The 13,587-nt window shown below is 39.2% G+C and overlaps 1 protein-coding gene across 8 annotated transcripts in view; it reads left to right on the top strand.

Annotated features, from left to right (window-relative positions):
* Positions 1 to 10,202, top strand: part of BACH1 (BTB domain and CNC homolog 1) — a 38,513-nt gene extending 28,311 nt beyond the window's left edge. For 2 of the 8 annotated variants that reach the window (XM_025201322.1, XM_006021371.3), the window contains one exon: positions 3,515 to 8,366. In XM_025201322.1, coding sequence (XP_025057107.1) covers positions 3,515 to 3,979 — 465 coding nt within the window. In that variant the 3' untranslated portion in view covers positions 3,980 to 8,366. The other 6 variants (XR_003093515.1, XR_003093514.1, XR_003093513.1 and 3 more) reach the window with 6 other exon arrangements.
* The last annotated feature ends 3,385 nt before the right edge of the window (positions 10,203 to 13,587 follow it).

Below are 13,587 nucleotides of genomic sequence, written 5' to 3'. Positions count from 1 at the left end.
CCCCCCCCCCCTCTGCTTTCCCCAATTCAAACAGATTTCCCCCTTTTCTTCCTTTAATCCCAATTTCATCCTAGTTTTTATGTTTCCAAGGTAAACCCTGAAAAATTCCCGGGTTGTTTTTTTTTCTAAATAAAAACTGAGAATGCAGAACACTAAGCATCTGTTGCCTGTTTTCAGTCTCATAGTGTTTACAAAGCTGTTACTTTAAGCCTTAAATGTATTTGAATAAAAAGTTACTGAAGTCCTGCCTTGCTTCTCAGAATTTGATGCTCAGTTTGACCCTCTTTCAGGCTTTGCTCCCTTGAAATATCTTATCCCATCTTCTGTGAGCTGCCCAATATATAATATTTGCTTTAATTGGGTATTTAAATTGGGTATTTATTAGGTGAGGATGGGCTCCATATATTTGTTTCCCACAAATTCTAAAACTGGTTACTAAAGGATGATTGAGGCAACACTTCTATCTATTAGATGTATAATAATGGATATACATTTTATTCTTAATATTGTCAGTGAAGGAAGAGAAATGCATGAAGAGCTCTAACAGATGCTGCTTTTTAAAGTTGCAGAATATTCAGTGCCAGAAGGTGTTGAAGCGCGCACACTTCTTTTGTATGCGTTTTAGATTCCTAAGATTGTATAGACACTGTATACTGTATATTAAGTGAATTGTTTAACTTAATTTTATGCTTTAAGATAAGTTCTGTCCCCCTCTACCCACCCTGGAACTCTTGAGACTCATGTTAAAACAAACAAAGAAAGTATTAATGAGTTTTGCAATGTAACTAAAGTGAAAAACGTAAATGTATGGGGAAAAGGGAATGAAGCACTTCATGGGCCATTACTGGTTAATAGTCTTGGTGGATAGGTAAGAATCCTAGTAAACAGACTTTTCCTGGAGCAGTAGGGGCCAGCCTTTTTGGCAGGTGTGCCACAAATTGTGCTTGTACCCTCCCTGAGTGCCACTCTGATTAATTTCCCTTACCTGAACTGCTGCTCAGCTTTCTGCTCCCTGCCCTAGCTGTTGCTCTTTTTGCTTCCTGCCTTGTGTTCCCTGCGCTCCCTGTCCCTTCCTCAGTCTCTCACACAGACAGTGCCTGGGCCACTTGTGGCACCTGTGCTGCAGGTTGGCCACCCCCTCTCCTAAGGTGTTAAATGGTGTTTGGCGCTGTCTGGGGACTGCTGAAGAACTGGCTTGGCTGGTTTGGCTTTTTGGGATCCCAGGAAATGTCTCCGAGAACCTCTGAAATGTTCTACCCCTCCTCCCCAGCCCCTACCTGCGTAAGTTGAATATTCATGTTGGAAACAGACTTTTAAAATAAGCAGTTTGCCGCAAGTATATACTGTGACCCCAGAGAGGTAAAAGAAGGAAAGGCTTGGTAAGAAAATTTTTCTATCTTGTATTCTGTTTTCCTCTTTGGTCTTGGTAGTTTTTAAATGAATAAAGTCCTTTTCTGTAGGGGTTGTCTGAACAGTAATTGAATGGCAAAGGGTGAATTCATCAGGCAGGACCCAATTGCTCAAGTGGCCATTTAATTATTTCCTCTGTACAGCAGAGGTGCCAGTTCCCCAAGTGCAGATCTACAGTAGCAATATTAATAATAAGTATTTGCAAGGAGTCCCTGTTTAGTTGATGCATTTCATCTTGTTGCCAATAAGCATAGTAAGCAGATATAAGCCAGGTCTCTCTACCTGACAAGAAAGCACTTTAACTATATTTTGACATACTGTACTCACAATTAATTGGTATTAGGCTTACCAGAAAATTAATGCTGCTTATTTAAAAGAGCTTTTCAAATATTAGTTCTTCTGGTTGGCAAAAAAATACATTTTCTGAAAAAGGACACCTTTTTTCAGACATCGTTTTAGTATGAAACAGCAAAACATGTCACTTCACTACTGCAAACCAGTGTGTCACAGCACATCCAAATTGTATGGAAAGCGACTTTAAAAAGAAAGCAGCTGCTGCTAGCCCTCCTTTGCTGAGTAGCAGAAGCAAGACAGCAAAAATACTCCCACTGATCTGCTGAGGAAAAAAGGCCTGGCAGCATCTGCTTCCCTTTAAACTACTAGTTAACATGGTTGTGTTAGGGGAGTGATACCAACTGAAGGTCTACTACAACTAAAAAACTTAGAGGAAAGCAAAAATATAGAAACAACCTTGGTTTTAAAATATTTTAAAACCTGAAGAATGGATGTATAAAAATAGGATGAAGAGGGTGGATAGTCCTACTGGGAAAGGTTTGGAGGAGGTAAAAAACAGAAAAAATAAAGGTGTGAAGCTTTTTTAGCGAACTGAATTGCCCAACCAAATCACATCTGTTAACCTTCAGAACTGCCTGTTCTGGGCAAGTCCCTCTACCAACTGTAGAATAAGATACATTGATTTTGTTGCTCTCTTAATTAATAGGCTTGATTGGTCTGTTCTCAGAAACCTGTAAAACATTCCATTTTGTACCAAACCAAAAAAATCAACAGCTATTAAAAGTAATGAAATTGCTTCTACCATCTGGATATGTAATTTAATTATTTTCTGTGAACTTTATTATCCTTTTGCTTTCTCATTGTTTGCAAACTTACTTTTGTGTCTTCTATATAACAAGGTTGGACACTTTTAAGCATACGAACAATTTTGTCCATCACCTAGCTCTGTTATAGAGAGCTAATAAATAAATACAAACTCAGATGTTCAGCTCGTTCTGATGTGCTCACTCGCACTCTCTCGCGCTCACATTTGCACTGTGGTACTGCTTTCTGATTTACCTGCTTCCATATGCCTTCTTTAACTTTCAGTTATGTTGCTCTTAAGTCTTTCAGGATCCTCAGTAATAAAAGCTTTTATCCAAAATGAAAGCAAACAGTAAAATAGCAGCAGTACAAACCATTTTAAAATATAAGGAAAACAATCTAATTGACAACTTGACATTAGTTCTTTACAATCTTAATTTTTGTGTGGTTGGATTTAATCTGTTGAAAAACTGAAGTCAGCTTTCCATCCAGAATCATGCTTGGAATCACTAGGATAATATTTCACAAGGTGATGGAGCTCTTTCTGGATGGGCTCTTCCATAGATAAGCTATAAATAAGCATTTTTTCACTCTTGGAGAAAGTTGACTACAGTAGGACTGTGTAAAAGTTTCAGTGATGCTTAGAAATTCATGTTCAGAATTTTCTCAAAAGATTAAATTCTATAAGCATGGACAAATATTTGAGAATAGTTTACTTCAGCACATGCTGGCATTTTTAATTTTTTTTGTTCTGTTGAATTAAGCTTGTTTTAGAACATGTGAAACAGCTTGCATGGTTTAATACAAAATCTGTTAGCAAAAAGTTGCATTTTTAGTCTTTCACTTTTACTTTCATCCTTTTAGTGTATTTTTTCCCCCCCAAGGTGAGTATAAGGTATATACGTTGGATACAACACTTTTCAGTTTCTGTAAGGAGTATAACAGTTATGAGTTTCAGAGCACTATGTATGTATGAAGTCATTAACGTTGTTTCTTTTTCTTGCAGCAAAATGAGAAGGAAAATTTGCTAAAGGAGAGAGATCACATTTTGTCAACCTTGGGCGAGACAAAGCAGAATCTAACTGGACTTTGTCAGCAAGTGTGTAAGGAAGCAGCACTGAGTCACGAGCAAATACAAATACTTGCCAAGTATTCCTCTACAGATTGTCCGCTTTCATTTTTAATCCCTGAGAGAGAGAGAACAGCTCCTTCTGATAGTGAGCCGGTGATACCATCATGTATAGAATTGCCAGATGGTCTTTCAAGTGTTGCGTCAGCCAGCGAACAGAGTTCTTGCTATCAGCATGTAAGAGGAATATGCAATGCAGTTTATAGTCAAGTGCAGGAACTATGTCCAGTTGCTGTAAGAACATCTGAGAAAACTTCACATCCAGAACAGTGTGGACAGGGAAGTAGTGGTATCACAGACTTCTGTCAGCAAATGACTGACAAATGCACTACAGATGAGTAAATCTGTTTTCTTCTTATTGCCAACCTCTCAACTTTTGAGTGAGGGTTTCAGTATTCTGATAAAGTGAGTGGAAAAAGGAAACTTTATATTTTGCAATTGCATTATCTAGTACCATCTACATTATTTACATGGTGCTTCAAAACCATATCTACATAGAGGGACCTAAGAAATTCAAGGTAAATAAACCAAAGTTGTGAACTCAAAGCTCAGAGGTTGGTATGTGATTAAACCCCCTTTGTGAAGGTTTCAATTCAGTGCTCTTAAAGTTCTGTAGTAGTTTAATTCAGAACCAATCTAATGTATTGGTTTTCAACACCTGCACTGATGTCTGTGCTTTAAGTTCACATCTTATCTTTATTTACCTTAACCTTCCTAGGTTCCTCCCTCTAGACCAGAGGTTTTCAACCTTTTTTTAAGGACTGTACCTCTTCTGATGTGTACCCCTTCTGGACTGTACCCCCTGGATGGGGGGGTGAGGGGGGGGGGTCCCTGGCAGCTGGCTGATGCTTCCCAAGTACCCCCGCTTATCTGTGCCACTGCTGCATACCCCCTGGGACCTTCCCAAGTACCCCCAGGGGTACATGTACCCATAGTTGACAACCCCTGCTCTAGACAAACTAAGACATGTGTCCTGCTCTTGTCTGTACAGGAGTGCAGCCTTTTAGTATAAACAATGGGATATCCTATAGCTGGATGAGGATACCAGTATCATTAGTGTTCTGTGTTTTTCCCCAATCCTATGGCATTTTACCCTGATGTACTTGTTGAAAAGCTATTTTTGTTGTAAATTAACTTGCCATCAGATCAGTTTGTGGTTTTCTAAATTTTAATAGCTGGTCGTAATGAGAGTCAAGGCCATCACTTAAGATAGTTGTTCTCAATCTTTTTAGATTCCAGGTACCTCTTCATAACTTTTCTGATTTTAGTGCCATCGTATTTGAGAACCACTGTCATGCTGTCTCAGCTTACTTCACTGGTTCCCAACCAGGCTTGCTGTGGCATCCCAGTGCACCAGCACTGCTGCTGCAGCCAGATTAAATTGACCCATGTGCTGCTGTTTCCAGGAGACAGTGAAGCTGAAGTGGGTGCCTCTGCCTGCCTTGCGTTTCCTTGATAAATCTAATGCAGGTAGGAGTTTCCCTTTCTGCTGTAGCTGCTTCCCAGTTCATCTCTACACCAAGAATGTGCAGCAGGTTCCCCTGGCTGTAGCAGTGGTGGTGCTGGTGCCATAGCACCCCAGGTGAGAACCACTGGTCTAAGACTCTGTTAAGCTCTGATCACAGTAAAACTGTATTTGAAAATATTTTTTAATCATTGGGATACTTTGTATGGATAAATCTAATTGTTGCAGTGTATTTACAATGGCTTGTAGTCTTATAATAAGCATTTAAACGTGTAGTAAGGAAATGAGCCAGTGGGATTTTATTCAATGTGTATCTTTTTTTTAAAGACAGTCCAGCCATTAAAATAAGACAATTAGGGAGAAAGTAATCCACACTTTAGGTCAGGGGTGGGCAATTATTTTGGGCGGAGTTTTGGCAAGCCATCGAGGGCTGTGTGACAGGCAGCCAGGGGCAGATAAATATTAACTTTCTAAATTTTTTAGGGGCCCCAGAGAGGGGATAAAAGGGCCTGGCGGGCCACATCCAGCCCGTGAGCCGCATTTTGCCCACCCCTGTTTTAGGTCATTTTGTATTATATAGAGGCAATATGTGTACAAATGATGCTTCGTTGCTTAGCCATTCTTCTCATCCCAGAAATTAAGTACTGACCCTCACCAGAGAAAATGTCAAACATTCTTACTGGTTTACAATATAGAAGAATCTTGTACAAGCCAATGGAATTCTTCATTTCCTACCTCAAAATGTACATCAACTTTTATATCTTTGTGTGCACATAGGACAGATCATCCTTTGCTCTGACTGCTACTGTAAATATTGGCTTTGCGTTTTTGTTTTGCTGTGAGACAAACTTGCCTCCAGAATACTAAAACCTAACTTTTTTGGTAAGGCGTTTGGTTTAGGCTCTTTGTATGTAGGTAACATAGCATTAATGTAATTATATTATAAGAGTATATTGTGAACATTTGGCCAAATATAAAAAGTTGACAAATCTCAGCAGTACTTTTAATAACCAGCATGTAATACAAGTAACAACACTACCTCATCCAAATGATTTCAGACTAATTCACTTCTACAGTGATACCATGACTTTCTTTTTCAGGGGGACGAATTGTTATTAACATTGCAGAGCGTACATAAATAGCAAAACTTAAAAGAACTGAAATTTAGGAAAGGAACTACTCCATTACAACTTCACGTGGGTTCTACTGCTTGTAGGTATCTTGTCCCTTCAGGTGCTTGAGGGGAAACTCTCTTTTTAAATGACTAGCATATATAGTTTGTGACTTTTACAATGTTCTTAGCTCCATGAGACTCATGGTGTCCCTCTTTCTGCAACCATATAGACTTTTGTTAGTGTAATTCCTCTTCTCCCTCTTGCCCTGCAGCCCCAGGACTAGCTGGTTTTGCCACCAGATGTGTTTTAAATCAAAAACTGTATAGTGCTTACGTAACAACATTTTCAAAAGTAGGTGATAGTCATGAATGACATAGTACAGTGGGTCAACAGTGTTTCTCCCATGGCAGACCAGAATGACCCAGTGCAAGTTTGAGGCAGACCAGTGCTAAGCCCTGGGTACTACTGCTTTTTTCCACTGTGTGAGTGAAACTCCCTACTGCCAAAGCTCCCAGCTCCAGACTGGATCCAGTGGCTCTGCAGGCCATAATTTGTTGACAACTGCTTGTAGCTTCATAGAATCTAAAAACTGAATTTCTGTAGCTAAAACGCCTTGGCTAAGGAGGGTAAGGGGTATGCAGAGGGGGTGGCCAAGGTCTTAGACATGTCCAGTGCCCCATATCACCAATTTTCTGGGACATGGGAAGGCTCATGACCACTATTTTAAGTCCAAAGGGTAGACAAGCAACTAAAACACAGTGCTTCACTGCTGCAACCTCTTTGCAGGTTGGCGTTTGTGAATTCAATCCCACGAACTCCACTGGAAAACCAGTAGCTCTGGCTTTGTGTGAGGTACAGTGAGAGTTGCCCTGTATACTTAAACACTTGCTAATATCAACCTGTTTGTAGAGTTTGAGGTAGGTCTGTGTTTAACCAACTGTATCTAAATAAATGTAGGCTATATACAATAGACCTTCAGGTTGCATGTGGAATTTTATGTAAGGCTATCACCAGTTTGCAGAATTTAAGAATGGATGGCAATTTTATGCAGGATTCTCAGGTAATTTTTTTTTTCAGCTAAGCATTCAGTTTTGAACTTGTAAAATACTTTGTTAAGGCATGTTTTAAAATACTTTAAAATCTGTTGGGCAGAATATCTTAAAGCCATAACAGTCAAATGGCATTCAGATTGTAAATTACATAATTACAACAATTGATTTTGTATCTTTCATAATTCAGTATTTTCTAAGAATACAATAAAAACCACTATCCTTTCTAAAAAGGCTTTTCTTTTTTGTGTACGTCATTTGCAATATGAAACTATTGTTTAGTGACGTTGTATTCCTTTTATATAGTACTACTAAAACTGATCTCTGGAAACAATAGCAAAATTTATTTATATAGCTTACAAACTCCTAAGAATAAACACACCAACAAATATTACTGAGTTGGAAGAAAATCCCCAAATGATTATTTAATAATTATTATTCCCTGTTGTGTGTTTGAGATTTTTTTGTTTATGAACTTTCCTCTCTTTGGGGTTAATTCTCTAGGCATTTTGAACATTAATACTTTCTCTTTCAGAGAAACACATTTCAGACCTTTTAGACAAGTTGACATTCTGCTTTCGATCCTTGTATAGGATCCAGATACCCACTAACAAACTTGAAAAATGGGACATGATTTTTTCATTCACAATAAATACATTTTGGATGTTGATACAGTCTTAGTTAATGGTGTATAAGATAATTAACAGTTTAGCTGACGCTTATCTCCCTGTTAATTTAGGAAGTAGTCATTAAAATAAACTTCCACTGGGTTGCACTTAAGTACTTTTTGCTTTGAAACATGTAGAATGAGCTTTAATAGTGGAATGCAGGATGCCCAGATCAGGGCATGTCTTATGCTTCTGGCCTCCTTGTTGCCTGATGTCCCTGTCTGAAGAGCTCTAAACTCATGCTTGCTTGCTTAAATTTACTGCTAACCAAAATAATTTATAATTAGTGTTAGGGCCAGCTATTCAGTGTCCTGAAAGTCATTTGAAGATGCATTTTCATGAGATTTGAGGATTTTCTTTGCACCCCACTTTGACCTGAAACTGCATATACCTACATGTTGATGCATAACTCTGCTGACGCTCTCTTCCTTTCCTTCTACCTTAAGATGGATGCTTTCCATACAGAGGAAGTGGTTTAAAAAAAAAAGAAAAGATGGGAATTGGAGAGAAATAAACAGGATGGCAAGGTTGACCTCACTGCAGACCGGAATGGTGTAATAAGGTCCAAGTTGGAAGAACTGGCAGCTGGGGGTGGCAGTATTAATTGCCAAACTATAGCATTAAAAATGGTGCATCAGTGCCCTGAAATGTACTAATTGCTTTAAGAAATTAGACCTCTTTTCTTTTTCTTTCTGGGTCTGAATTTTGAGATGTTTTCAAGTTGTTGTTTTTTTTGAGGGGGTGTATTTTATTTTATTTTAGCACCACAATTACTATAAATGCTTTATTTTTTAATGACACACAATAAAACAGTTGGTGGTGATATTGGTGAGAGTTGGGTGCAAATGTATGTCTGAAAACTGCATAAGAAAGATTGGAGTCTCAGCATTAGGTGCTGGAGAGGAGCCTTGTAAAAAGCTTACTTGTCCAGAATCTGGTGGACGAACAGGATGGACCAGGACATACAAGTTGGCATTACAATCAGACCTCTACTATGAAGTGCTTCAGAGAATGAGTATGCTTCTCCAAAGCTTCATAAAAGGTAATGTGGAAATAACCAGAGCCTCCATTATGCTCTATATCAAATCACAGCAGCCCTTGCCACAAAGATTTCAAGGTACATGAGGAGGCTACGAGTAGCATTCTGGTCCCTTCCTTGTCATCTAAGTATCCAAATATGGCAATCTACACAACCTTTTCTTAAAATCATCTAACTCAAATATGCCATCTAAATGCAGGTTAGAGTTTTGTCCCTGGGTGCATAGCTCCATGTACATGGATGACTACACAAATATGTGGGCTGGGCATACACAGTAGTAGTAGTAGAGACCTATGTATGTACCCTTTGTGGACCCACAGCACCCTTAAACACCTGAAAATGAAATCGGCCAAAACCTATGCCTACCAGATTTAGACACAAAAGCAAGAGAGTTGTTTTTATCCTTTTCCTTCATTACAGAGTAGCTTTAGAAGGAAAAAGGTAAAGCTGGAGGTCCTGGGTTCTAGCTCCCCCTCAACTAGACAGGGTTTGAATTTGTGTGCATCAGAGTGCTGTTAGGAAGTCAAACCACCACTCGGCCATTATCCAGTGTCTTCTCTGGCATTCATTTTGAAAGTGAGTCACTAATGTACCCTTTGGCCGTGTCCACATGAGCACGGACAGTTGGCTTCCTGAGGACAACTAGCAGCAGTGCACCTTGTGCAGCTGCTAGTTGTCCCTGGGGAACACCTATGCCATGTGGCCTGTTGGCGTGCAGCAGGTTACCCCAGTTGGGGTAGGGGAGGCTGGAGTCAGCACTGGGCTGACCCCAGCAGCCTTACCTGGGGCCCTGGGGGCTGCAGCAGCTGTGATCCTGTGGTTCAGAACCTGGCCAGCAGCCAGAGCATAGCTCCGGCTAGCCAGTTACCAGTTCTGAGTGATGTATGCTGCCCCTGCATGTGCCACTCTGGGGGGGTTTTTGCGGGGGTGTTTTTTGACCCCTGGGTATCCAGGGGTCAAAAAAAAATCACAGCGCTGCTCCCTTGCAGCACAGAGAATAGCTAAACATGCAGTAGGTGGCACCATAGACATGTCTGCAGTGTCGCATGCTGCAGGGCTGTGCTGGTCTGGATGGAGCCTTTAAGGAAAAACTGGATAGAAGGCAATATAGGGAGGGGGAGGCAGGGGTTGCCTCACCTGAGGTGCCTCCTTTCCTCCTATTGCAGCCTTGCTCAGCCCGGATGGGCATTCTTACTGAGACTCGAGCAGACTTCCAAAACCGTTGCAGGAGACCCGCCTGAGGCTGTTGTGGGGGTGGGGGGTGAGGAGTGGGGGAAAAGAAGCAAGTGTGAGGGTTGAGGCCCAAGGCACTGTAGTTCAGAGAGGTTCAACTTTTTTAGACTCAAGTAGCCCTTCAAGAAAACACTAGCTCTGCTTTCACCCATTCCCGACTATGGAAAAATACTAAAGCAATTCTGCCTTTCTGCGGTCTTTGAGATCTTTGCAGGATAATAATTATGACACTGGATTCCTATTTGAAATGTGGGTTTTTCTTATGGATTGTGTGTAGGTGCTGGTACACCAAATGTGTTAATATTGCACAGCAATATTAACCCTGTGAATCTTGTAACCCTCTGGTTGAGAATCACTGGTCTAGAAGACGTGCCAAGGGGAATAATGAATGTAGGGGGGATAAAATAACTTTGAAAATGCTTTGGTTGCTTTTAATTGTTCTAAAATTCACTGTTCACTAAGGCTAAATTTAAGCCATGTTTTACAAATAGTATGTTTCAATACTAAACTTCTACTGTAAAACAGCATTCAGTCAATATTGTCACGAATGGAAAAAGTGATTGTTACACGGTTCCAGAGTTGATTAGAGAAGTCAAATAGAGCACATTGACACCACTGACTAAATGTTCAAAAGTTATATAGCTCACATGTAGAATGTTATTCTTACAGCTTCAACTATGAAAACTGTATAAATCTTTATCGGCAGAATTGCGATCACTTCTAAAACTTAATTCATTTATGGCATTTGAGTATTACACCTTTTTACATCCGTTCTTTGAGTTGAAAGTGACACTGTTAAAGTACAGAAGGATATATAATGACAGTCATTTTACAAAATTGCTTACTGTTGTGGTTTGACACGAATGGTTTGCTTTCAAAGTAAGATGTGTTCTTATATAGTAGTACTTCATTATATACATCAGTATATTTTTGTTCTAGCTGAAACTGGTTAAAGTTACATTGTTATACCACCTTTCTAACTCCCTGACATTATTGATGAAGAACATTAGTTTTATCCAAATTAACACCAGTTGTGTACCTACCAAGTAGTCAATATCTGTAATTACTATTGCTTCGACAGTTAGGGGTAGGAGACAGAACAGGAAGGAGAACCAGAGAGAGTGACTAATGGTCACAGGAGTGCACAGATTCATCGGCTACAACTCCATTCAAGTAAATTGAGACAGATAAGCTTAAGACAGTGGTAAATTTGGCCCATGGGATTCATCTGTCTGTACAGGTTTGTATTTTTTCCCCCCTCAAGTTTGACCAAACTGAACTGTAGGAAATGGCTTGGCAGGAATGTTCAAGTTAAACTGTGATAGATGCCAGAATTACTTGCATTCAGTTTTCTCTAGAACAGTAAAAGAACTGAGGTTCAACATCAAATTAGGTGGTGCCTAGCAATAGAGCTGACAGTTTTTATGGAGTTAAAAGTACAATCTAGTATCATTCCACAGACCCAAAGGTAGTAACTTTTGATTTACTTTGGAATCGATGCATGTAACTTCTTAAGAAGCACTTGATATAACTAATGGATTCTGATCTTAATTGTGCCCACACATCAGTATGTGGCTGTAGTTTTATAGACCTGAATTATTCAGTCTTCCAATAGATCATCTGCTTTATACAAAATTATGACTTCATCAATCTGCAACTTCAATTTTTGTATCAGTTGTAATATAATTTAATGTTTTTTCTTCCTTACCCCATTTATCATTTGCTGCATTTATGTAAAATTAGAAATACCCTGCTGTCATAGATGTTTAACAGCTAACTGTGAGGTATGCTTTGGTTTTGTGGAGTACTTTTAAGTGCAGGATTTGATTTTACAGTTTACTGCTTCCTGCCCAAAGAAGCATTAAATGGAAAGGAAACTCTGACCTGCTCAGTTGTATTTAATTTACATCATTATAACATTTTGTATTTTTCTTAGAAATAAGTAAATGAAATAGACATAAATAAAAACCTGTGTTTGGAGCTCCTAGCAAGTTCAAACTAATAAACAATTGGTAGTTCCAACTTACTCTTTTGCTAGTGGTTTTACCCACTTTGACTCGAATAGAAAAGCTCTTAGTTTAAATGTCATCATCCTATCAACCTGTGTGCATAATTCTCCTTTTTAAAATATAATAGATTAAAATTTGTGCAGGTTCCCTGTTTTATAGATGTATATTCCTAATCACGTTTCTTCCCTAAGTTTTATTGTAATAGAGTCTTCAGTTTGTTGGTACAACAGCTTTGTTTGTAGGCATATGCATTTCTCTATACAGTCAACTGTATAAGCCACTGTATTTATTGAGTCCTGTGGGGTGATGCTTTGCTGTTGCCTTGCTATATGCCTTGGAAGTTCCCTATTATAGCAAAGCTGACCAAAAACTGCTACCACCTTTCAATTTTAAACCCAGTGGCATATCTTTTTTATGTGTATTTATGCAATGTCAGTCCCTTGAGTAACAAGTTACCAAACTCTTCTATGTCTTAATACAGAGAGTGCCCCTTTATTTGATATTTCCCTCCTCATTCACCATTTTACAGACAATTTTTATACATCTCTGTTGCTCTTTGTCAATGAATGCACAATGCTACTTGTATGCTATTCTATAATGTATATGAAATGAATATTGAAGTGACATCGGATTATAAAATCATGACTGGATCATAGAAGTGCTTATAAACCAAAATGTAGTTTATTATTGATACCTTTAAAAGGAAAAGTAGATTGATAATCATACTGACATGCTGTACAGGTATCACAGTGGTGAAAACTACAAACATTTGGATATGAAACCCCAAAAGAATCTTGATCAGAAAGGAAACAGATGCTGGTCTGCACTGAAAAATACTCTAGCTGTAGCTAATGATTTCTATTTAATATGAGACTCACAATGCCGACTGCCTTCCCACATTAGTTTTATTGTATTGTGCTACCAAAAGGAAACTGTCCTGGCCTGCATTTCAGGAAGACTGCGTGCAGAAATAATTTATGCTTGTTCTAATATGCAGAATGAAGAAAAATGGCCTCAGGAGCCAGAAAATGTTTGGAAAAGTAGCAGGAACTGCTGTCTGGTGTTTATATGGAAATAGAAGGCAAATATTTTAATTCAACGGTAGGTTAGATTTTTGTCAATGCCCTCTTATTGTTCATATATCAGTACATCTAGGATTTAAACACATCTTTGCCTCGGACGGCCAGAGCCGACTCGAGGTGAGTTAAAAATTGCTCATTCGTCAGGGCGGGCTGGTGAATGGAGAGGCAGACAAGGTTTAATGGTTGCAAAAACGTTTACTTACGCCGCCTGTAGTTGCGACGCAGATGGTCCGGTCGTCTGAACAACCACGTGAGTTGTTCCAGCTGGCGGGGCCCAAGCCAGTTAATCC

The sequence above is a fragment of the Alligator sinensis genome, unplaced genomic scaffold, assembly GCF_000455745.1.
Source record: "Alligator sinensis unplaced genomic scaffold, ASM45574v1 scaffold373_1, whole genome shotgun sequence".
Taxonomy (NCBI): domain Eukaryota; kingdom Metazoa; phylum Chordata; order Crocodylia; family Alligatoridae; genus Alligator; species Alligator sinensis.
The sequence above is the reverse complement of the archived record's forward strand: the minus strand, read 5'-3'. Positions and strand labels throughout refer to the sequence as shown.